Here is a 25,724-nt window from a genome sequence, read left to right on the forward strand (position 1 = left end):
GTCATTTCTCCTCAGACCTCTCTTGTTTCTCAAGGTGCTTCCTGCTTAGTATGGAATCCATTTGCTATAATGAGTTTGCACGCATTTCCATTTGTGCCTGATGAAACCAGGAGCTAGCCCAGATTCCCAGTTAGCAGAGCAATGTTCCCTTTCCATCTCTACCCATCACGCACATAAATATTCAAAATTAGCAAACCCAAGAGCCAGAGACAGGAGGAGAACCAAACAATCTACTGGTAAGAGAAGGTTGAACAGCTGAAGCTTTATCTTCCTCTTAAACATAGGGTAATGGATCCTTGGATAGTAACTATCGGGTAAAAGCACTGTGGGTACATCATCTGAAGTGTAGATTTGATTTCAAGTAAAGAAGAGTTAGTGAAATTTATTGCTTTACTCCCTAGAAAGGATGTAGATCAAAAAGAAGCAAGTCCTCAAACCATTTATCTCTAATCATTTCCCATTCTCTTAAAGTTCAGTGTATTTCTCTTATTTTACTCTTTTATTCAACCTGGGGAAGACATGTTCCTGGAATTCCAGAATTTTTAAGATAGATAGTATCACTAAGTTAGTGTTCTGAATTTACAGTTAAATAAATGAGAGCCTGTTGAATTAATTAATGTTAGTTTATTCACTACAAGTATATTAAAAGGCTTCTGTGCCTGGCATGCCTCTTAGTTTCTAGGGATGGCCGCCAGAAGGCCTTTGCATTCCTTGGCTTGTGGATGCACCCCTTTAATCTCTGCCTCTGTCTTCACATGGTCTTTTTCTCTGTGTATTCACATGCCTTCTCCTCCCTCTGTGTCTCCTCTTTCTGTCTGTGCATTTTCTTCTTTTTTTTATTTTCTGAGTGTTTAATGTTTTTATTATTTATTTTTGGGAGAGAGAGCAAGACAGAGTGTAAGCAGGAAAAGGAACAGAGAGAGAAGGAGACACAGAATCTGAAGCAGGGTCCAGGCTCTGAGCTCTCAGCACAGAGCCTGACGTGGACTCGAACTCATGAACCGCGAGATTGTGACCTGAGCCGAAGTCGGACACTTAGTCGACTGAGCCACCCAGGCACCCCTGTGCATTCTCTTATACAGATGCCTGAAGTTGTGAAGTTCCTTAACTTAATTACAACTGCAAAGACCTGTTCCAATAAGGTCCTATTCCCAGGTACTGGGTGCACGTTCAGTTGGTTTCTGAGGAGAGAAGAGTAAAGGAAGAGGAAGATGGAGAGGAGAAATAGGTGCTTTTCTTGCTGGTAATTTAATCACGTAGGTATCTGTAACCAGATTTAAAAGCAAGCACGGTACACACTGCAAGAAATTGGCAAGGAAGGGAAAACTATTACTCTTTCTCTTGCTGGTGAATTCTCAGTTGGCTGAGGAAAGAATGTGGATAAGATTATACGTAGAAGGCAGATCGAGATGGACAATATGCCAATACTTAACTCAACGAAGGCAAGGACTTGGTCCAAATACCTACAAGGGTTTTGCCAAGCCAGATTTTCTGCTACCACAGCATAAACAATATTACAGACTTAAAATCTGGCTTCTGTCAAGTAGAAATGAATAACATTTATAAGTCATCAGTAGGTTATTAAGTAAGAGTAATAACATTTACAAATAGTGACTAGTTTATCAAATATGTATCTTTCTTCTATAATTTATTCCAGCTTAATATGGAGTTTATGTCTGCACAAAAACCAGAGATAATTGTACAATAACCAAATAGACATTTTAGATATACTGGTAGCTAAACATGAGAACGACCTACGCTTAAGCCCTGCTTTTCCAGGCACCACACCCGTCTTAAAATAAAAATTAAGCTCTTTATTTATTTTTTTTTCAACGTTTTTTATTTATTTTTGGGACAGAGAGAGACAGAGCATGAACGGGGGAGGGCAGAGAGAGAGGGAGACACAGAATCGGAAACAGGCTCCAGGCTCCGAGCCATCAGCCCAGAGCCTGACGCGGGGCTCGAACTCACAGACCGCGAGATCGTGGCCTGGCTGAAGTCGGACGCTTAACCGACTGCGCCACCCAGGCGCCTCAAATTAAGCTCTTTAATCATGCCAAGAGGAAGTTAGCTTATTGGTTATGAAGCATGATTCTGAAGTGAGATTGCTCAGGCTCGAATAATAGCACAATCATTTATTTGTACTATGGCCTTTGATAAGCCACTTAACTTCTCTGTGCCTCAGTTTCCTCATCTGTAAAAGAGCTAGAAGATCATAACCTTGTAGGATTCTTGTGAAGATTAAAAGAGATAAAATACACAAAGCTTAAAACAATTCCTGGCAAGTAAACATAATAAATGTTAGCTATTATTTTATTAATAATAATCCTTATAAAGGCCAGGCAAAGTTGGTATTTATCACACCAGTTTCAAATAAGGAAATAGGTTCAGAAAGACTAAATGACTTGGCCATGGTTAAATTAAAAGAATTAAATTCAAACACTGTTTTTCTTGCCTCAAAACTCATAAACTCTTCACTATACCCTATTTGTTCTCATCATGACTATTTTATATGAAGTCTATAAAGGTAGTAGAAAACAAGTAAGTTTATTTATTTATTTTGAGAGAGAGACCACATGCTAGTGGGGGAGGGGCATGGAGAGAGGGAGAGAGAGAATCCCAAGCAGGCTCTGTGCTGTCGGTGCAGAGCCTGACACGGGGCTCAATCTCATAAACTGTGAGATCCTGACCTGAGCTGAAATCAAGAGTTGGACACTTCACCGACTGAGCCACCCAGGCACCCCACAATTTGCTTTTAATTGTGTGAATCATATGCTTGACAAGTAAGTGTTCATCAATTACAACACAAATTGGCTGATTGGCTGGCCCAGAATATAAGCCTGTGATTCTAAGAAAGGTGGTTCTCAGGCCGTCACCCATCAGGCCAGATTTATTCTTGACCGGCTTTTTCATCCTGAGCTCCTCATTTGCATGTTCCTATTTCTTCTTCCCCTCTTCTTTCCTCCAATTGCTTATCCCGATTCTACACATCCATCAAGGGCCTCTACAAGATTTTAGCTCAGTATTTCCCACAATTTAATGAGTGTCACGAGATATGTAAACCATTTGCACTATTATTTATTAGCTTCCTTTAAACTGATGCACTTTTTGTTCTTAAATTTGCTTGAGAAGAAAACCATTGTAAATGAAAAATGTGTTTCATGAGGCATCAACAGTAGCTATAAAATCACTATAAAAACAATGTAAAGGGGCACCTGGGTGGTTCACTGGGTTAAGCATCTGACTTTGGCTCAGGTAATGATCTCACGGTTCATGAGTTCATGTCCCATGTCAGGCTCTGTGCTGACAGCTCAGAGCCTGGAGCCTGCTTAGGATTCTGTGTCCCTCTCTTGCTCTGCCCCTCCCCTCTGGCACTCTGTCTCTCTCTCTCTCTCAAAAATAAATAAATATTAAAACAAATTAAAAAAAAACAAAATATAATTAAGTTGTAGCTAGGTTTTGTTGCTTGCCAAAGGCTCTTTGTTTAAGGCTTGGTCATTCTTATTTAAAAAAATAAATCAAGATAAGCACATGTTAGGTATTAATCACACATTTGCATTAAATTGTAATTTTGAAAGTTCCTCATTGAAATAACCAAATAAACTGAAAGAAAGATGAAAAGCTAATAACATTCTCATTGAATGTTTCAATCTTATTTAATGTCACTTTCCAGTACTGCCTTATGGAATCTCATACAACGCTATGCATCTCATCCTTTGGAAACTATTAATTTATCAGATCGCCCAGGCTCATTATTTCCTTAGGGAACTGCACCATTTACCTATGCCACTTATCTGGGAACTTAATCATAACATCTCTTACATGATATTTAATTAGTTTGTACTATTTCAAGAGGAATTCTTAGGACAACAAAGTCTGAGTCATACACAAGTCATGGTTTAGCCAAACCAGAAATACAAGTTAACACTTGACCAACATGGGGGTTGGGAGGGCTGACCTTCTGGGCAGTAGAAAACCCACGTATAACTTTGACTCCCCAAAAACTTAATTACTAATAGCCTACCGTTGACCTTACAAATAACATAAGTAGTCAATTAACACATGTATGTAATATGTATCATATACTGTATTCTTATAATAAAGTAACCTAAAGAAGAGAAGATGTTATTAAGAAAGTCATAAGGAAGGGCTCCTGGATGGCTCAATCCATTAAGCGTCTTTGACTCAGGTCATGATTTTGCAGTTCGTGAGTTCAAACCCCGCGTTGGGCTGTGCTGACAGCTCAGAGCCTGGAGTCTGCTTTGGAGTCTGTGTCTCCCTCTTGCTCTCTGCCCCTCCCCCGTTCTAGTTCTGTCTCTCTCTCTCTCTCTCTCTATCAAAAATAAATAAATTTTAAAAAATCATTAGGAAAAGAAAATACATTTATAGTCCTACACTGTACCAAAAAAAAAAAAAAAAAATCCGTGTATAAGTAGACCCACACATTTCAAACCTGTGTTGATCTGGGGTCAACTCTAATGTCACATATAATGACTCAGCCAATGCTGTGCATAAGAAAATGATAAGGAAAACATGAATTGGGCATAGTAAATTATTTTTAAGCATATCAGTAAAGAATTATATATGGAATATATATGGGAATGTATCTTTTCTCCTTTCCTGTTAGTGACATTTTCTATGCATAACTATATACAGTTATATATGCATATATAGTTAGGAGCACAATATTCTTTATAAGACGATATTTAGCAAAGTTGTTTGTTGTTTTGCTGTTTAAGCTTTCTGTTTTAAAAGCTAACTGAGTATAGTTTTCGATTAATGTGGATTTAAGTTTGAAAATTTAGAAGTTCTCTTGCATTTCATAACACTTCCATCTCATAGAATAAAACTCAACAAACAGATTTTAAGTTGCCAACCACTTTGACTAAGATTTTAGTCTTTACTAAATAGTTAAATTTGAGAGTAGCTTAATAGCATGCACTACACTCATTTGCTATCTGACTTTACTCACTTCACTATAGATCAGAGTTTAGATTTTTCTAAAAACATGTATTATGAAACTTACAAGTAAAACTCAGGAATAATTGTAAATGTCTTCACATTTCATGAATTCACACTTTATCCATGTTCTATAACATTCATCGTTATTAAACTTTTATGCCCACAGAACTGAATCCAAATTTGAAGTGCCATATGAAAACACTTCATTACTTTCAAAATAATCTCTCTTTGATTTCATACAAAAAAGGTATCTATTTTAGTTTTGATTAAATATTTAAGATCTGCAGAATTTGTTCCTCAAAAAAACAGCATATGCATTCATATATAAAAGTCTGAAAAAAAAAAAAAGAAAGTCTGGACCTCTTCGTACACTGAATATAAGGGTTTTGCACTGACATACGTTATTATTTTGATTCAGCTAAGCCTTAAGACATAGTTCATTTTCTATAAATGACACGTCCTTCTAAAGTTATTATGCATTTCTGAAGGCTAATAAAAAAACTAAATACAGAACAATCAGGTTTTGTCTGATACAAGTTTAAATTTTTTTTCATTCTTAATGAAGTCTATCAGCAAGAAAGGTTATGACCTGATATTCATAGCAATAGGAACAAAGGGTTTTAATTGTCTTTGCATCCTAATCCTCTAGCAGCTGATAAATATTTTAACTGCATCTTCCAAATACAGCATTATGCCATTTTCAAAAGTATTTTAACTAGTTATCAAAAGCAAAAATTAATTACATAAATTTTCCATTCAGGGTGGGTTAGTGGATAGAAAAACTGTCTACTTTAGTAGAAGAGGATAGACATTAGAATGAACACACCTAATTTATAATCGTTGTCCCCACCTTGAAAGGAGTTTCACTTTTCTCAGCTAATATTTGTAGATCTGCAGAATGGTAATTGTCTGTCCCTTGCAGACATCAGCAAATAATATGTGGAACTAATCATAAGAGTATGCTTAATGGCAGCTATAGTTATCCAACTAGCAATTTTATTTTATTTTATTTTTCAATATATGAAGTTTATTGTCAAATTGGTTTCCATACAACACCCAGTGCTCATCCCAAAAGGTGCCCTCCTCAATACCCATCACCCACCCTCCCCTCCCTCCCACCCCCCAGCAACCCTCAGTTTGTTCTCAGTTTTTAAGAGTCTCTTATGCTTTGGCTCTCTCCCACTCTAACCTCTTTTTTTTGTTTTCCTCCTTCCCCTCCCCCATGGGTTTCTGTTAAGTTTCTCAGGATCCACCTAAGAGTGAAACCATATGGTATCTGTCTTTCTCTGTATGGCTTATTTCACTTAGCATCACACTCTCCAGTTCCATCAACGTTGCTACAAAGGGCCGTATTTCATTCTTTCTCATTGCCACGTAGTACTCCATTGTGTATATAAACCACAATTTCTTGATCCATTCATCAGTTGATGGACATTTAGGCTCTTTCCATAATTTGGCTATTGTTGAGAGTGCTGTCCAACTGGCAATTTTAAATAACACATTCTTTTCCCTGAAAAATTGAATTCAGGTAAGTAGAATTTGTCTTGTTTATTACTATTGTTATTTCCTATTCTCACTCACTCATTCCACATTTTTACTAGAGACCTGGTGGTAGGTACTGAAATTGTGGCTCTGAATAAAACATGCCATCTCTGTCCTCCTGGAGTCATATTCAACTGACAGCAAGTACATTTTAAAAATGTCACTGTGGTAATAAAAGGACTGTTGAGCAAACAAAGCCGAGTGGCAGAGTTTGAAGAGAAATAAGGAGTCTGCTTTAGGTGAGGAGGCTGGAGAAGACTTCTCTAAGTGGTGACATCTGAGCAGAGTCACGACAGATAGAAGGAAGCCAGAGCGTAGCCTGAGAGAACACCAAGGCACAGGGAAGAGTGAGCAGAGAAGCCCAAGGTAGGAAGAGCTCCATGATGTTATCTACCAATCAGGGTGAAACGGGGGGTCATGTCCTGTAAAGATTTACCATCCATAGTGAAAGGAATAGGGAGCCACTAGAGTAGTGAAGCTTAAATTTAAATAGATTTTTCTAGGTGGCTATTGCAGGAACTAGGGAGAGAGATCGGTGCTAGATGAACAGTAGCCAATTAAGTAATGAATATAGTTGGAATATGTTTTGAAGCCAAAGCCCATAGGGGTGAGAAAAAGAGGAGAATCACGGAAGGCTACTACTTTTTGGCTTGTGCAGCTGGGGGACAATGTTACCATGCACTGAACCAAGAAGGTGGGGGAAGAGGAAGATATAAGGATACCCGTCAAGAGTTCTATTTTAAGCATGTTAAATTCAAGATGCTGATAGGCAGTCAAGTGAACACACAAAGGGGCAAATGGATATTTTAAACTATCGCTATTGGGCTTCTGGTTATTTTAAAATCATTTTCTCTGTTTTTCTCTTTTTTTCACATGACAGATTTTGTTCATGGTACATACACTCAAAGTTGTTGAAGTAATCTTTGATTGTAATTTTTTCAAGTAATTTTATTGTAGAAAGCTCATCTGAACTATGTTTATGTTAAAGGAATTCCCTGAGTTTGAGAGGTATCTGTCCGAACCTTCCTAAGTCTCTCTCAGGTCAGGAAATGCATCATCTCTTAGTGGGAATATGACACATGGCCATGTCACTCATTAAGCCCCGCCCAAAGGATTTGTAGTTGTCTGCATTTTCTTGGCTTATTGAGGATATGGAGTTGTACCAGACGCTCTAAAACAGGATTCAGCAAACTGTGGCCCACAGACAGGGTCTAGCACCCCACCTGTTTTTGTAAGTAAAGTTTCATTGGAACACAGCCATATGTGTTCCACACAGTCTCTTTAGGTGTTATGCATGACTGCATTCACACTACAACGGCAAGTTGAATAGTTGCTACAGAGACTTATGACCCACAAAGCCTAAAATATTTACTATTTGGCCTTTTAAGAAAAAAAAAATGGCTGACCTTCGCTCTAAAGTCTTTCTAACCAGGAACACCTTGTGATTTTATGATTCAAAGAAAAGTGCATCAGAAATGAAGTAGGATCTATGTCCATTTACGACCTGTAACAATTGGGACAGTCAACATTTCCTTGTAGTGATTTTCTTTTCTTTTCTTTTCTCTAAAGCTGAGAATCAGAGTTCAATCAAAACAACAGAAACACCAGGTAAGTTCATTTTCTCCTCTCTGAGAACATTCATGAGAAAGATCCCCAAAATGAGATTAAAGGAGATCAGTGTGAGGGCAGAGGAAATAGTACAAGAGAAAACATGACATGACAACTAACATGTTTAGGAGAACTTGTATTAAAAAATAAATAATAAATAAAATGCAGATCAGAGTATAGGATGTGCCTGAGTGCCCTGTGGCCAGAGTGAGTGGAATCAGTCCTGGTAAATACATGAAGCCTGTGGAAGAGTCCTCTGCCCAGAATCCGCTCTTCCCCGTCTGTTTCTGTGGTTGGCATGCCCTCTCCCAGAAGGATAGTATGTCTCTGTCTTCTCTGTGCTTCCCAACACAGCCTGATCCTGGCAGTCAGAGAGTTGATGTTACAAACCACAGTGAAGCCTAAAATATTATCACTCCAAGAAGTGCTCCTGTTTTGTTATCCTAAGTTTTAAAATGAGTAAATCTAGGACGATGGCGCAACAGAAACTGAAAAAGATTGTTGGGAAGAGGCAGATGGTAACATTGAACCCTTCTGTTGTGTTGAAATCATAATTATTTGGGAGACTTTATCTTCCTACATCCCACCTCGTACTTTTATAAATGATAAAGCTCTTAGGTTCTCAATCTTGTTCACCTGTGGTACGTATAAAAATGAGGAATATGTGAAATACACTTAGAAGATCATGTCACTTTTTTACGAAGCCAGAAAACTAAAGCTGTGAAAATTATGAGCGACTCCATTTTCAGAGCAAATGTACTAAATAATCATCATAGTCTACCTCCTGCATCATGTGTTCAAGGAACTCAAACCTGAAAGGAGTATGCTGTTAACATTTGATTATTTATCTTCTACACAATATGTCTCATGAATTCAGAAGTTATTTTTATATTAATTCTCTTTATTTTCCTGTGTCACTGTATTTTTTTAAATACTTACTTCCATTTGCATGGAAGTCTAAAATGCACTAGAAAATGCACCGGGAAAAACAAAGCAAAACAAAACATAAAAACAGCGCATCCATTGGCTGATGGTTTGCACTGTTCAGGAGAAGTCCTTCCCTTCTGCTTCATGGACTAGTTAACCAGGAGAAGTTACAGATGGAAGAGAATTGAGAAGCTGCCCAAATCATCAGTTCCCTTTAAGGAGACACTGAAGAATCCTCTGAGAGATTAATTTACAAAATGCTAGCTTTAACTATAGTTGATTTTTAACTGTAATAGAAAGCCCATTTACACCATTTATAGTTTGAGTTACAGAAACTAGTTCTAAAACAGATAATAAACACATCATTGATTTGATCAGTGTACTAAAAAGAAATGAGACTGACTTTATAAACTATAAGAAAAGTCAGTCTTTAACTTCAAAGATATATGTTACAGGTAAAGACTAAGTCCAGACTCACTGAAAAAAAAGTCTAATGACAAGGTATTAATTATATATCTGTTGACAACTATAATCATTTGTTTGTTCAATCATTTGTTATCAAAGGTGTTCAAATATCAAATTGTGAAACAGTTTGATCAAAAATGTGGTCAAGAATAGGCATCTTACTTGAAATACTTAGTATTTCTTTTTTATTAAAAGTTGAGGTAGAATTCTAGCCCACAGAATTATTAGTACTGCCTCCTTTTTATAAATATGAGCTAATATGCATCATATATGGTTCTCACATTTGGCATTTCCTTTCATATTATGCATCCATCTTTCATTTTCTTAGAAAAACTATGTTTTTACCACTGATTTCAAAAAATATTATTAAGGGTATATAAATTGATGATTATTTCATATAAAGACTTTTTGAGAATTCAAAGTAAGTAAGGGCAAATATACATAGAGCATCAATTCTAAGAAATTGTATGTAGATATAATGGCTAATATAATAAAAAAGATAGTTATAGTTATAGGGAAATTACTGACCAAGTTTTGAAGACATGAACATTCATTCAATTTAATAGAGAAAAGGCAATACGAGGTTGATTGTTGTGCTTAATGATGATAAGCATGAAGAATTCATGCTCCATGTGTGAAGAATTCATGCTCCATGTCTAAAGTGGGAAGGTCAAACGTCAACTACCCACTGTAATATATATGGTAAGATCACAAATTTCGCATAAGACTCTACTAAATACACAGAACCGTATATTCAACCAACCACCACTAAGCTGGGCATTTAATAAATAGTCATTCTGTTCTATTACATGTAACACTAGCTAATAGTTGTGAGTGATACATGGAGCCTGCCATTAAGGGTTACCAGCAAAGACTAATCAGCACGGTAAATAACTGTAATAATTTTAGTAGCCATATAGGTCTACAGTGATGTGTCATAGACAGACTTCAAACTTCTTAACCGTATGTTAAGATTGGGGAGGGAGAAATTTTTTCCCCCTTTAGCTGTGGTTGTGTTATATATAAGATTTAGGAAAGCAGTTTAAGAAAGATGAGGAAAATGTTTGTGTAAGAAATGACCGCCTAGCTTCCAGATTATTCTGCCTACTCATTTTTCTAGCTCTGAGTTCAGAGCTAGCGAGGCGATGCAAAGAAAAAGTGATGCAGGGCTATCTATTCCATAGATACGAAGGAATTATGTAGCTATCACAACAATTTTAATCAATGATGGAATTCACTTTTCTTTAGCCTTATCACTTTTCCACAGACAAGCATAACTAATAACGTGTCCTTGAAAATGAAACTCTTGATTTCTTTGATAAGAGACCTTAGATTTGAAGAAAAATGGACCAATATGCCTCAGTGTATGGGGAAATAAATAAGCCAGTTGCCTTCAACTTTCTGGAAAATACAACTATATTACTCAGGGTTCTCCAGAGAAATTATATATATCTATGTGTAAAGATTTATTATATGGAATTGGCTCATGCATTTTGAAAGCTGAGAAGTCCCAAGATCTGCAGTCAGCAAGCTGGAAACCTAGAGACCCAAGAGAGAGCAATGTGTACATTCAGTCCAAGGCCTGAGAACCAAGAGAGCCAATGGTTAAATTCCAGACTATAAGCCAGCGGTCTCAAGACCCAAAAAGAGCCAATATTTTAGGTTGAGTCCAAATGCAGGGAAAGACCAAGGTTCCAGCTCAAGGCAGTGATGCAGGAAGAATTTGTTCTTTACTCCTTCTTTTTTTTTTAATGCTTTTATTTATTTTTTGTGAGAGAGAGAGAGCATGCAAGCAGGGGAGGGGAAGAGAGAGGGGGGACAGAGGACTCAAAGCAGGCTCCAAGTTGACAGGCTGACCGCAGCAAGCCCAGTGTAGGGCTCAAACTCATGAACCACGAGAAGATGACCTGAGCTAAAGTAGGACGCTCAACCGACTGAGCCACCCAGGCGCCCCACTCCTTATTTCTTACTGAGACTCAACCAATTTATTCTATTCAGGCCTTCCACTGATTGGATGGAGAGCCATCGACATTGGAGAGCAGTCTGTTTTATTCAGTCTGCTAATCCACATGTTAATATCCTCAAAAATAATCACAAACACTTCCAGACTAGTGCTTGTCCAAATATCTGGGGACTCAGTGGCAAAGTCAACTTGACAAATAAAATTAATTGTTGCAACAACATTCCCATAGTAGACAGTACAACTTGTGAAAGATCTCATTGTACCTATCTTCTTTACTTTCTTTTACTGTGTTTCACAACTTCAACTGTGTTGTAGATGTTAATTTTGATGGAAAATTAGAAGCCAGAACAGACATGACAAATCCCACCCAACGTGACCACTGGCCTTTGAAAAGGAGGATACTCCCTCCTGGCATATTCATTGCGCTCAACACCCTGTGTAATGTTTGAGAATTGGTTGCTGATCTCTAGGAATTCATATAATGTAAGCATCGATCATTCTATACAGAAAATTAGTTATCTGAGTATTCCAACTCTGACTGACAGAATCTTGGCACTATTGTTCAGTTAGAATCCACCTGAGCTAGAAAAATACATATAGCAAACCTAAAGGTTTATTGTTGTTGTTGTTTTTTAACCTGGAAATTGTTTAATGTTTAAAAGATTGGTTGAGAATAAAATAACTCACTAATGGGGTATGTCAATATTTATGTGGTAGAGTCTGCCATAAACTTTCACTTAAGAAATTGTATATATCTGGGTATAGCTAGGTGGTTTCTCCTCTAGTTTGGAAATCTGCTGAGTCTCCAAGAAGGGCTTGTGACTCTCTAGTCTACACAGAAGGTCAATAAGAACTCAGTCTTGACTGATTAGCTACCCAGCGTTTGCTTTAAAAACCAATACATTTCAATGTTACTACTAATGGTGTGTGCCTTATAAAATCTACAATGTGCTTTATTTAATGTATTAGGAATAATTCTCTCTCCTTGTACGTATCTGCATAGTCTGGTTTGGCCCGTTAAAGGAAGGAGGTGTTTAGTTTGTTTTGATGAGAAGAAGGTTGTCTTGATTGGAGTCTAAATTTAAATAAACTATATTTTATGTAACAAAAATAGGAGACATGGACTTGTAACTCATTCCTGCTGAAATACTGTAGCAGGCAGCATAATCGTATTTAACAGCACAGACTCTAGAGCCTGCATTCAAATCCCAACTCTGCCACCTACTTGCTCTGTCATCTTGGGCAAATTACTTCATGTCTCTGGGCTTCAGTTTCCACTTTGTAAAATGAAAATATTTACAACACAATGATTGAATGAGTTAACATCTGTAAAACACTTAGAATAATTCCCACAACACATAGTATCCCGAAAGGATTGGAAAATAAAAATCCTATTTAATATTTTAATGCCTATATTTTGAAAAGCTTACCCTCACATTCTCAGAAAGCATAACACTGACATAGTTACATATTGTAAAACTTCTCAGTGTTTTCAAGTCATATTATCCACATTGTAAATTTAAGGTAAGATGATGTATCTGTGCTGGGGGAAGGGTAAGAACATTCTAAACCTTTCAGAATGCAGAGAAAAGATGTCACTGGCCTCATCGATAACGGTTCCATTAACAAGTAAGATGAACTAAACTCACTTAAAATCCGTTAGTTACATGGTATAATGAGAAGGGAGAAGGAAGTTGTGAGTCCTACTTGGTTTATTATGTCTTAGTTCTACTTACTGTCAGATGTGTTACCTTGTGTCTTAGAGCCACAGAATCTCTCATGTAGAAAGCACGAGATTAAAAATGTTTCGGAATAAGGTTAATTAGCACAGTGCCTCATTCATTCTTTGCATATTATATAACTTTCTGGAAATTAATAACCATTCATATTCAAATCACAAAAAAATTCAGCCTCTTTCTTCAACATGTAATTCCAAAAACTTACCTGAGGTAAATAAATCTCCTTTCACAGTTATTACTGGGTTAAAAGATTCTGTTACCTCAGGTTAGTCACACCAATGGCCCACAGCAAAGTGAAAGAGATTTGAGATAAAACTTTTTCTGCATTGCTTTAAGAGTACACCAATGTCGGGGCGTTTGGGTGGCTTAGTCTGTTGAGCATGATCGGACTTCGGCTCAGGTCATGATCTCATGGTTCGTGAGTTCCAACCCTGCATAGGGCTTGCTGCTGTCAGTGCAGAGCCCATTTTGGGTCCTCTGTCCCCTTCTGTCTCTATCCCACCCCTGCTCATGCTCTCTCTCTCAAAAAAAAAAAAAAAAAAAAAAAAAAAAAAGAAAAGAAAAGAAAAAAGAAACAAACATTAAAAAAAAAAAAAGAAAGAAAGAGTGTGCCAAGGTTAGAAAGGTAAAGTCTGATGAGAGCAGAAAACTTCCCCTTTGATATTTTGCCCATTCAGTAAACAGAGGGTGCCATTATAGGCAATAATATGTTCTAGCTATGACAAAATCTGGATTGAAAGGAACTTTGACAAGAAACCAAAATCTTAAAGCTAGAAGAGATTTCAGGGATCATATCAGCATATTCCCCTCCCAAAACACAGAATGGTACCAGCCATACTCGCAGCATTTATTGCCTGCACCACTTATATGCCACTTACTTATAGAATAAACCTTTTTTTTTTTTCCTCTGATAGTGAAAGCCTAGATTAGACTGTGCTTCCTTTTCCTGAGTTGCAGGATGCTCAGGGTCAATTCTTCTAGGAGCACCAGAAACTGTGTTATGTTTGTTATTAACTTTTAAAAGGAGCTTGTTTGTTTCATCCATTTGCATTGGTTCTGATTTCTTATTTCTATCGTATTCACCTCATGGTATATATCATTGCTTAAGCTCCTCAGATCGTTTTTGTTAAGAGTTAGCTCATAAGTAAAACTCAATAAGAAATAACAGAGTCTCTCTTATTTTGATCCCTGACATATTGTTCTGTCTTATTCTTTATTTCATGTTTCACATCTATCAACTTTGGGCTGTGCTTCTCACCTCTTCTATTAGAATGTAAGCTCCTTAAAGGCAATAAATGCCTCTTGTACTCCATAGTATTTCCTTCAATATCTCCTGTTAGACCCAGAGTAGCTGTCTACTTTTTTCTTATTGTAGAACAGATGAACATACTAATGAAACAATTATTTTAAATATGTACCAGTCCAAATATTAAGAAGATTCAAAAGGTATGCTCATTAATTCATTTTATCTTTAACAGTAGTCATTTCTACAAAAAAAAATTGTTTATCCATAGAGCAAAGGCTTATGGACTGTACTTCCAGACACTGTTCTAACATTTGGGAGACACCAGTGAGCAAAATATTATCCTTGACCTCAAGGATCTTACTTAGAAGATGGTAAGTGTTATAAGAAAGAGAAAATGCACAGCAGTGTAGGAAGGAGGGATCGCGAGTGCTGGAGAGGTGAAGAAAGGTGGGGACCATTTCACAGTACTGAAAAATGTGGTCAAGGTGAGCTTTCCTGAAAAGACTTAAGTAAATACAAGGAAGTAAGAAAACCAATATGTAGAGGAAGAGGGTCCTGGCAGATCTAGAACTTGAGGAGAGGCCCAGTGTGTTTACGAACCTCTAGAGTTAGTGAGGTATGGGGGCAGGGGATTTGCCAGGCAGATTGCCTAGGATTTGGAGGATTATTGCAAGGTCTTTGGCTTTTTCCATAAGAGAAATGGGGAAACATTGGGGGTTCTGAGCAAAGTAGTGACATGGTCTGACTCATATTTTATAAATATAAATCTGAGAGCTAAGAAAAGACTGTCAGATGAAGCAAAAATACTTTGGTAGTTTTCCAGGAGAGAGATGGTGTTGGCTTGGACCAGCATAGTCACAGGGTAGGTGGCATGAAGTCTCCAAATTCTGCATATATTTTGGAGGTGAAACCAATAGATATATTCCTGGTGATCCTGCATGTGGGATAGGTTATAAAAGATGAGGCAAAAATAGCTGTGAGATCTTTGGCCTGAACCACTGGAAGGAATGATTGCCAGATGGGAAGGCTAAAGATAAAATAGAAGTTCAAGTTTGGACACGTGGAATTTAAGATGTTTATTATTTGCTGAGTAAGCAGGTGGGTTTATGAATCTGGAGTTTAAGAATGAGGTCTGGAAATATAAGTCAGGGGATCATTAGCATTGATATTGTATTTAAGCCTTGAAATTGAATGAGATCATCAAAGAAATTAGCATAGTTAGAGAGGAGAACCACGGACTAAGCCCTGGGACCCTCCAAGATCAAGTCAGATAAAGGAGGAACCAGCCAAAGAGACCAAGAAGATTAGCCCATAAGCTGTGCTCTACCGGAAGTCACATGAGGCAAAGGTGTTCAGGAGGAATGACTCATTGTGTCAAATGCTCAAAAGTTATTTTTTAAAATGAGACGTGAATCCACCAAATTGCAATTTAAACACGTGTCCCAGTTATTTATAAATAATGGGAAACAATCATTCAATTCAATTAAGTTTAACCCCTTAGGTACTTCTTTAAGCATAAAAAAGAAGGTGTTTAGAAAGAAGTAAAAAGAACTGTTTAGAAAATGTTTAGAAAGTTTAGAAAGTGTTTAGAAACATGAGCCTGGGTGGCTCAGTCGGTTAAGCGTGTGACTCTTGGTTTCGGCTTAGGTCATGATCTTACAGCTTAATGGTTTCAAGACATGCATCAGGCTCTGTGCTGGTGGTGTGGAGCCTGCTTGGGATTCTCTCTCTCTACCCCTCCCCCACTTGCACTGTCTCTGTCTCTCCCAAAATAAATAAATAAACTCAAAAAGAAATCTTAAATAAAGCATCTGGAAAGTTTAGAAAGTGTTCAGAAAGAAGCAAAAAGAAGTGTTTAGAAAGAAGTGTAGGCAACATACAAGAAATAAAAAAAGAATATATAGCTGTATTTTCTTTCTCATATAGAATGTTTTATCCTCAGCTGCCACTCACACTTTTCTCCCATTAATACCGATGTATCACATATACCCTCCTCTAAAAAGGCCATCAGGGACTCCTGCAGCCCCAGTCTCTCCTCAGAGGAGTTTGCGGCTCCCAGGAACAGGCCTGTTAGGCTCAGCCTAGGAGAGGCATGACATCAGCAAGAACACAGCAATGAATTTCAGAAAGCAGGTGGGGAACCTTGGTCAATTACACTTCCTGTAGTTAGAGTTTTCTAAGGCTCATTCTCACTGCCACCACAGGTACGCTGAGATATCAGTAAGGCCTTCTGTCTTTAAAACACCCAATGATTCATCAGGTAAAACAGAAGAAATATATTTGGCCCTTTACAGCAAGGGCCAAATATATGCCACAGTCTGATGCCAGTGGGGTAAATTTGGATGCACCTTGTTACAACAGACTTGGTTCTGAGGGTCTCTACCTCAAACAGCCTGTTCCAAGCATTGGCCTGAAGCTTGCAAACTGTATTTAAATTACGACAGAACATATCTGAAATTAAATAATCGTTACAATCACCAAAAGTCAGGGTCAAACAGTAAATCTATGTCATCTAAGAGCACTATATACTTCAGTTATTCCAGTTCCTGGCTAGAGAAAAGAAGCATCTAGAAACATGGAGGTACCCATAAAGTTTATTGCATATATTTTTACACTAAGAATTTTTGAGAAAGTTAGACAAATTGACTTTGGGTGAAAGGTACAACTCTTTAGAGGCCTAATCACAATATAATAAAAAATATATTATTATAAAATAATATAATATAATAATATAGCATAATAATATATCATGTATCATATCATATTATGATATTATAATAATATTATATATAATATAAATATATTAGTATCAAGTACTCTTCTAAGCAATTTAAATATAATTTTACTCATTAAACTTTTATAACACTATGATATAGAACTATTATAATCACCATTTGTACATGTGGAAACTCAAGCACAAAGAGATTAAATGACCTGGGGTACCTGTGTGGTCAGTAGAGCATCTAATTCTTGATTTCAGCTCAGATCATGATCCTGGGGTCATGGAATCAAGCCCCCACTTCGGGCTCTGTGCTGAAAGCATGGAGCCTGCTTGAGATTCTCTCTCTCTCTCTCTCTCTCTCTCTCTGCCCCTCCCCAGCTTGCACTCTCACCCTCACTCTCAAAATAAAGAAACTTAAAAAGGGCGAGGGGGCACCTGGGTATCTCAGTTGGTTAAGCGTCAACTTCAGCCAAGGTCATGATCTCATGGTTCATGGGTTCGAGCCCCACATCTGGCTCTGCCTGACAGTGTGGAGTCTGCTTCAAATCCTGTCTCCCTCTCTCTCTGACTCTCCCCTGACCATGCTCTCTCTCTCTTTCAAAAATAAATAAACATTAAAAAAAAAAAAGAGGTTAAGTGACTTACCCAACATTCTCCAGGAAACCAGTTCTATAGTCAGATTTGAACCCATGTACTCTGGCTTCAGAATCATGCTCTTAAATACTCCACTATACTTCTCTTGTACATCTTCTGCCAATGCTGCTTCAATAGTAATATAGGATAATAGAGTCTCAACAAAACCCACAGAGATTATCAGCTCTGAACACACCATGGATCCTTCTATCTTAGTCACAGAAAGAATTCCATTAGGCCCACAATTTATGAATTAAGCCAAGAATAACAATTTCATCAATATGAGCATTCTAATAGTCTATCTCAAACCTGTAAGTTAATTTCCATAAGTGGGTCATGACCAATATTGTAAATATTAAATAAAAGACAAGAGAAAACAAAACCCCAGAAGGCACTGCACATTACTAGAGGTAAAGAGTGTGTGTGTATGTGTGTGTGTGTGTAATTGTGTGTGTGTAGATGTACTGGTTTCAGAAATGATTAATTAACTGAACATTTCAGTTAAAAGAAAAACAAAAAATTTAAACTCTTTGTCCAAGGAGCCAATAAATTCTTCTTTCAAGAAGGGTTAACCTATGGATCATTAGCACTAAGAATTGGCACTGGACTATCAACATGTTTTAAATAGGAAAGTTCAGAGTTTTATATAAACCACATGGGTTATATTTAGAATTATGGCCATTTAGCTTATCTGTGAGAAGGTAGTAAGATAGGGGCACCTGGGTGTCTTTATTGGTTAAGCATCCGACTCTTGATTTTGGCTCAGGTCATGATCTCCGGGTTCATGAGACTGAGCCCCACGTTGGGCTCTGTGCTGACAGTGCAAAGCCTGCTTGGGATTCTCTCTCTCTCTCCCTCTCCCTCTGCTCTCACTCTCTCTCTCAAAATAAACATTTTTTTTTTAAAAAAGAGAGAAGGTAGTAAGATAAGATTTGGAGTCTTGAAAATTAAGCCTTGGGAATTCATTAATTCATCCCGGGTGAATTAATGCCATTGGTAATTTAATCAGCTATCTTGTTCTCTACCAACACAATCAAAAGAGCAACATTCTCACTAAAACACTTGACGCTGGAAAAAACAACTAAAAGTACCAAGGTTTCAGCTAGTTCCCAGTCTTTCATTTGGTACTGCTTTTTCTGCCTGTTTAGTGCACTAGTCTGACATTTTTCTTTGTTCTTATGGGCATATATCTAGCTTCCTCCCACAGATCCCTTGCATGGCAAGAACGGTACAGACTCGAAACATCATTCTTCCCCCACAGATGTCAAAAATGCATGAGCATGCAATGCGCGATGGACTGTGGGTGGCAAAGAAAGAAGGATCCAAGGCAGCCATAGGCGATATCAATTTCTTTGGTGCAATTATACATGGCACCAATACTCCTAAGGGGGCCATAATTATAAGAGATGCCTCTTGGTGCAGCCAAGCAGTCAGCCACATATCACTGCACACCCACTGTAGTTAGAGCTCCAGGTGGAGGATGGTGGGGGTTATGGCCTTCACACTGCCAGAACTTAAAACTTAGCAGCGAGACAAGCCAAGCAGGTGTGATAAAAAGAAATCCTTTTAAACTACATTCTTTGAAAAATAATTCTTTTCCAAAATCATTCAAAACGCAAACTGTGCTTTATCCAAAATTCACGAGGATAAATGCTTTAAGTTTACAAAGCACTTAGGTATTTATATTTCCTTGCAACTTATTGAGATCGGTGGGTTTTGAATAATGCAACTTTATTTATAATTTTTGTTTCAGTCCTTCTGATTGAAGGTTGCAGATGTTGACTTAAGTAAACACATTAATGAGAATAATAATAAGTTAAACTTAATATTTCCTTTGGAAGAAAAGAGCATGGACGGTGGCAGAAATGCAACCAAGCAGCAGTTATTCTAAAGAAGGCACATAAATGTAAACAACTACTGAGCTTCAAGGGTGCAAATGAAGGAATTTTCCTTGATATTTTCCCCAGACAATCCTTCTAATCAAAGCCTCAACTGCAATTTCTTCAACCACCAAGAAACACGATAAAATCTGAAGTCCTATGCATTTATGTCTATTTTAAGTACAGTGGGAAAAAAAAAAAAAACATCCGCCAAAGTTGTAATATCTGAAATGTGAGTACTGTTTTTGAATAGATTCACATCCCACAAGAATTTCATGAAGCAGGTGATAAAGGCGGCAGCTTAGGAAAAGAGACTTGCTCAAGCTTTCTTGGCCAGTTCTCGAAGACGTGATGCTGGCGCCCAGGTTTTGTGATTCCAAATTTAATCGTCTTTACAGGAAGAATAGATGAACTTATGATTAAGTGTACGGTTGTATGTATCTTATTATTCAACAATCAACCATTTTCACGGGTCTTCAGAAATGCAAACTGTTTACATCCACAAAGAAATTCAGTAAGAAGAACCAATACCCTCGTCTGACTGCATTTGTGATTTCCCTACAGTTAACAGTCTACGTCCAGAGACATTACCTTCTAATGCCAGTACATTACCCTCAATATCAATAACTACTCCAGGAAACATCTCCCAGTTTCAAGGTATGACTTCTGTGTAATACGAGTGGAAGCTTGGTTACTTGATCTCTTCTCACCAAGAAAACCCTACAGTCTTTTTAAAAAAGCTTTATTGAGGTATAATCGAAATGCAAAACAAAACTGCAGGGACACAAGGAAACTTTGCAAGTGATAGATTTATCTATTACCTTGATTGTGATGATAGTTTCACAGGTATATACCTTTGTCCAAACTCATCAAGTTGTATACATTAACTCCCTACCAAACTTGATGTACAAAACAGAGCCCTTTCAGAATGAGATAGTTTTTTTGTTTGTTTGTTTGTTTGTTGGTTTGTTGTTGTTGTTGTTTTCCGCTTGAAGCATCATACTTATAGATCACAGAGGCTTGCTTAAATGGGAGGAAAGGGTGGGTGGGGAAGGACTGGGAAGATTGGCATACATTAACCAAAGGTGATTTATTTTTTTTCTTTCTTAAAATAATAGGTACTGAGGATGCAAAAAATGCAAGCTCTTCTTCAGCCAGCCCCTCTTATTCCAGTGAGTAACGGACATATCTTCATTCGCGGCTATAAATACTCAGAATGTTTGAATGTGACTGATAAAGGAGAGGATTCAATTATAGACAGCCTTTATCAACTTTACTGAACCTGAAATCCCATTATAATTCTATCTAACTGCTGCTCGCTTAAGAATTTCCTACTATTGAGTCTGTTTTTTTTTTTTTAATTTTTTAATGTGTTTATTTTTGAAAGAGTGAGACAGCATGAGTTGGGGAAGGGCAGAGAGAGAGGGAGACACAGAGTCTGAAGCAGGCTCCAGGCTCCGAGCTGTCAGCACAGAGCCTGAAGCAGGGCTCCAACCCACAAACCGTGAGATCATGACCTGAGCTGAAGTCAGATGCTCAACTGACTGAGCCACCAAGGTGCCCCTTGAGTCTGGTTTTAATGAGCACACCCTTGGGATTTTTTCCTTACTTTAGTGCTCAGCAATTACCACCTAGGGTCAAGGTGAATTGATGAGACTAGTCTCAGATAAGCAAAAGTGCACAGGCAGAGGGGTCTATAAAAATGAATTGTTTCTCTTCAGAGAACTCTACCTTAATGTTAAAAATGGCCTTTAAAGAAATGCCCCATTTTAGCAAAAACATATATATGTCATATAACACATGTGTATTCTAGGACTGAATAGAAAAAATCCATTAATTTCTCTAGAAATTAAGGATAAAGTGAATGTATATGAAACTGGATTAGAAAAGATTATCTAATTTTAGGTAAAGCCATTCTATTGAATAAGTCAGCATTACATTTACTGACGTGCTAATTCATGGCATCTTCATTTTGGGAGGCACCAATGATCTCACTCAAGGTCTAATATGAAGCAAGCATTTAACCATAAAATTGGAAGTGTAAGCCATCCTACAAAAGAATTGGATAAATATAAGGAGTACATATGCAAGCAGCTAAGAATAACTAATTAAATAAGAGCTATAACCTCTGCATCTCTGGTTGTATCCTCATGACAGCTGTCTTGGGAAATGACTGTCAGAACATAAGGCAGGTGCTAAAAACAAAGCAAAACAGCAAGACTCTCCTCTTAAAAACTCACCCTAACTTACTGTCACAACACCTCTCCTTTAAATGCATGACCACATCCATATACATCCCTCTTGGACCATGTGTTCACTTTTAGAAATCGATTCTGCTTTCCACTTATATCCACTTATGCTATTTTATGCTGTTTCTAGTTTTAAGATATCATTATGGAAAGACATTTGTGATATTTTAGGATGCCAACATTATGACTAGAGCAGTTCCAGTACGGGAGATATAGATGATGAGAGACAGATAGATAGATAATAGATGATAGATTAGTAACCTTATTATACAGTAGTAAAGAATATAATGTGTGAATGTGGGTCACACTATAGTCTAGAGGACATCTCCAGTCTTCCATTTGCTTCACTTCTCCAGTATCTAACTAAGGTGAGGAACCAGCTCCCTTAGGTTTACAATTTTATTTCAAAAGGCTGCAAGACTGACATCAAGTGGATATGTCAGAAATGACAACTAGAGCAAAACCTTTGAATCAGATAAATCTTCTTTGCCTAAAATATAAGATGTCTAATAGAGTGATGTTTGAAGAAGGAAGAATGCATGCATGCTTTTGCTCAGTAAACTACTTACTGTTAAATTCAACAGCCACGCTAATTGACAATGTCTTCAATACGTTTTAGGTATTATTCTGCCAGTGGTTATTGCTTTGATTGTGGTGACCCTTTCAGCATTTATTCTTGTGGGTTTGTATCGAATGTGCTGGAAGACCGACCCAGGTAGGTGACAGGGTTTTGTCGCATTTTGTTTCCTGAAAGATGAATATATATTCAGTCTAAACTTGAATTTAAACTCTTGAGGGGAGAGGAGGATTGCTGAAAGAAAATGCCATGTTACTTGATCACAGAAATAGAAGAGAAGGGGCAGAGAAACCCATTGAACGCTGACGAATGTAAGGAGTGAGGATTTACTAGTGACAGATATAATCGGATATGAACAGATTATTTTTAATGAAATAACCCCAGTTTTGTGAGTGGTCAGGGGATTATGGTAGTAAAGAAGGCATAAAATGACATCCCTTATCTGTAGTGAAGATTTTTGTCCACTTCCATGTGACAAAAAATAAAGGTAAGTATTGCTAAGGATTTAGTTGAGGGGCCCACAATCTCTAGAGGAGCGTTCTGTGACTTATTCATGCCTGGGGGAGACATCTTCCTTTCCATGAAGGTGTGTTCCATGACTGTGTGTTCTGCTAATTGACTCATCTCCTCAAGACCGAACACGATGGCAATTTTTCGTGAGATTTAAGCGTGACGATTCTTTATTATCCTCCTTCATCTCTCCAATAACATTTAAGGTCCTTCCGCTTTTCTTTAAAATGGCACTGCTATTCTTAACTGTAGAGAACAAACTGAGGATTGCCGGAAGGGAGGTGAGTGGGTGAGTAGGAGGAGGAATGGCATAGATGGGTGACAGGCATTAAGGAGGGCACTTGTTGTGATGAGCACTGGATGTTGTATGCAAGTGATGAATCACTAAACTCTACTCCTGAAGTGAAAATAAATAAATAAATAGCACTGCTCTCTTTTATGTCGTCACTCTTTGTTTTTCTTTTTTTTTTTTCTTTTTGCTACTTCATCTTCTTTTCCCTCCTTTTAAATACTTCTGGTTTCCATAATTGCATTATATTTTTATTTTTTTAATTTTTTTTTATTTTAAAAGAGACAGATTTACAGAAAAGTCACAAAGATAGTTAAAGAGTTCCCCTACACTGCACACCCCATTTCCCTTATTATTAATATCTGACAGTAGTATTCTATATTTGCCACAATTAATGAACCAATCAATGCATTGTTATTAACTAAATCCTTACTTCATTCAGATTTCCTAGTCTTTTTTCAGTCTGTCTCTTGTCCCAGAAACTTCAGCTCTCTCGAACCCCTTTCAGTTCCCATGGCTCAGCAACCCCCTTTCTGTTGCCTTAAGCATAAACCTATCTTTCCATCCCAGACCTGAGCCCTGGTTGTCTAGTGGAGGGCCCTCATCCATGCTATTCCCTCTCCTAGAACACCTTGCTCACCACTTACCTTTTATGACATACCTGATCTGCAGTTTATCCATAAAGGCCTAGCTCAAACAGCCATTGAGTGTATCTTTCTATAACATGCCATCTCTTTAAGAGGAGTAGAGTGTTTTGTTACTTCTCCTTGCACAGAATTTTGCAATATTATTCATCACATTATCGTACAGTTACTTCTCTATGTGCCTGCGTCCACTGCAGGGTGGGTCTTTGTTGGGGCTGCCATAACAAAAATACCACAGGTAGGGTGGTTTAAACAACAAACATTTCTCACAGTTCTAGAAGCTGAGAAGTCCGATCCAGGCATCCTCAGATTTGATGTCTGATGAGGGCACTCTCCCCGCTTTGTAGACAGCCACCCTTTTACCGTGTCTTCACATGGCAGAGGGGACAGGAGAGCTCTCTGGGATCTCTTTTATAAGGGCACAAATCCCCTTCATGAGGACTCCACCTTCCTGACCTAATGACCTTCCAAAGGCTCCACCTCCCAATACTATCCCATTGGGCATTAAGATTTAACAGATGAGTTTTAGGAGGACACAGACATTCAGTCTGTGACATCGGGCAAGCCCTCCAAGTCACAAACCACATATCGTTCACATTGCACTGTGTATAATACATAGCAGAGCCTTGCTTGTTGCTTGTTGACTTAAATTTTTAATTTTCAGTAAAATGGAACCTTCCCTTACCTCACTTCAATTCTAAATATTTTACTAACACAACGCTACCTAAGTCTCATATACTCTTAAAAAAGTAAACATCAATTATTTTTATAAGATATGCAAGCCACACTATTCTGGGTTTACCCCCTTGAACAATGTGTTCCCAGGACACTAGTGGACGCTGCTCCTGAGCCCAATCCCTGGCCATGTACCTCACGGAGAGTTCGGGGCCCAAGCGTGACAGTACGAGGCAAAGTTACGAAAAACAGTAGTGTTCATTATAGCTCTTATTGGAAAATAAGAAAAAAACAAAGAAATGCCTTTACCTTTAGGAGTTAGTGAATAAACTTCTTAATAATGTCTGAAATATGTTTCCTTAGTTTCCAGAGGGGAAATAGCAATTTTATAAATCAGTTTAATTTCTCTAAGTTTCTAAAACACCAATACTATTTTATATGGGAAATCGACTATCCAAGTTGAAGCCTGTGGGTGTTGAGTAGGATAGGTAAAAAATTAATGTGCTAAATCCATTTGTAAAAATACCCAGTACTGAAAGACTGCTTTGCATAAGAAGATTTGCAACTAAGTTATTTGGAAAGTTGACATTTTCTATTAAAGAAATGAATTGGATGAATTGGATCATTCAGGAAAAAAAATGTATAAAATACCTATAGCTATGGAGAGTTATTCTTTTTTTTAACATTTATTTATTTTACAGAGAGAGAGAGAGAGAGAGAGAGAGCATGAGCGGGGGAGGGGCAGAGAGAGAGAAGGAGACACAGAATCTGAAGCAGGCTGCAGGCTCTGAGCAAGCTGTCAGCACAAAGCCTGATGCGGGGCTTGAAACCACAAACTGTGAGATCATGACCTAAGCCAAAGTCGGATGCTCAACCGACTGAGCCACCCAGGGGCCCCTGGAGAGTTATTTTGAAAGCATATAATACTTTATAACCAAGTTCGGTAATTGTACAATCAGCAAAATCTATTTGGTTATTGTTAACTTTGCTTTCCGAACAGAGTTTTACAGCATTGTTATTAAATTAGCACCATTAAACACCCACAGTTCAACTCTCTTCAAGTATGTGGGTTAGACTTCAAGTTCAGAAAATT

The 25,724-nt window shown here is 37.7% G+C and overlaps 1 protein-coding gene across 1 annotated transcript in view; it reads left to right on the forward strand.

Moving 5' to 3' along the window:
* The window catches only part of EMCN (endomucin), a 102,751-nt gene that overhangs the window by 58,667 nt on the left and 18,360 nt on the right, over positions 1 to 25,724 (forward strand). The window contains exons 5-8 of the mRNA XM_019415832.2: positions 8,074 to 8,112; positions 20,252 to 20,344; positions 20,806 to 20,859; positions 22,556 to 22,651. Of these exons, the coding sequence (XP_019271377.2) occupies positions 8,074 to 8,112; positions 20,252 to 20,344; positions 20,806 to 20,859; positions 22,556 to 22,651 (282 nt within the window). The remainder of the gene's footprint in view (positions 1 to 8,073; positions 8,113 to 20,251; positions 20,345 to 20,805; positions 20,860 to 22,555; positions 22,652 to 25,724) is intronic.

The sequence above is a fragment of the Panthera pardus genome, unplaced genomic scaffold (assembly GCF_024362965.1).
Source record: "Panthera pardus isolate Hobbes unplaced genomic scaffold, ASM2436296v1 HiC_scaffold_13, whole genome shotgun sequence".
NCBI lineage: Eukaryota > Metazoa > Chordata > Mammalia > Carnivora > Felidae > Panthera > Panthera pardus.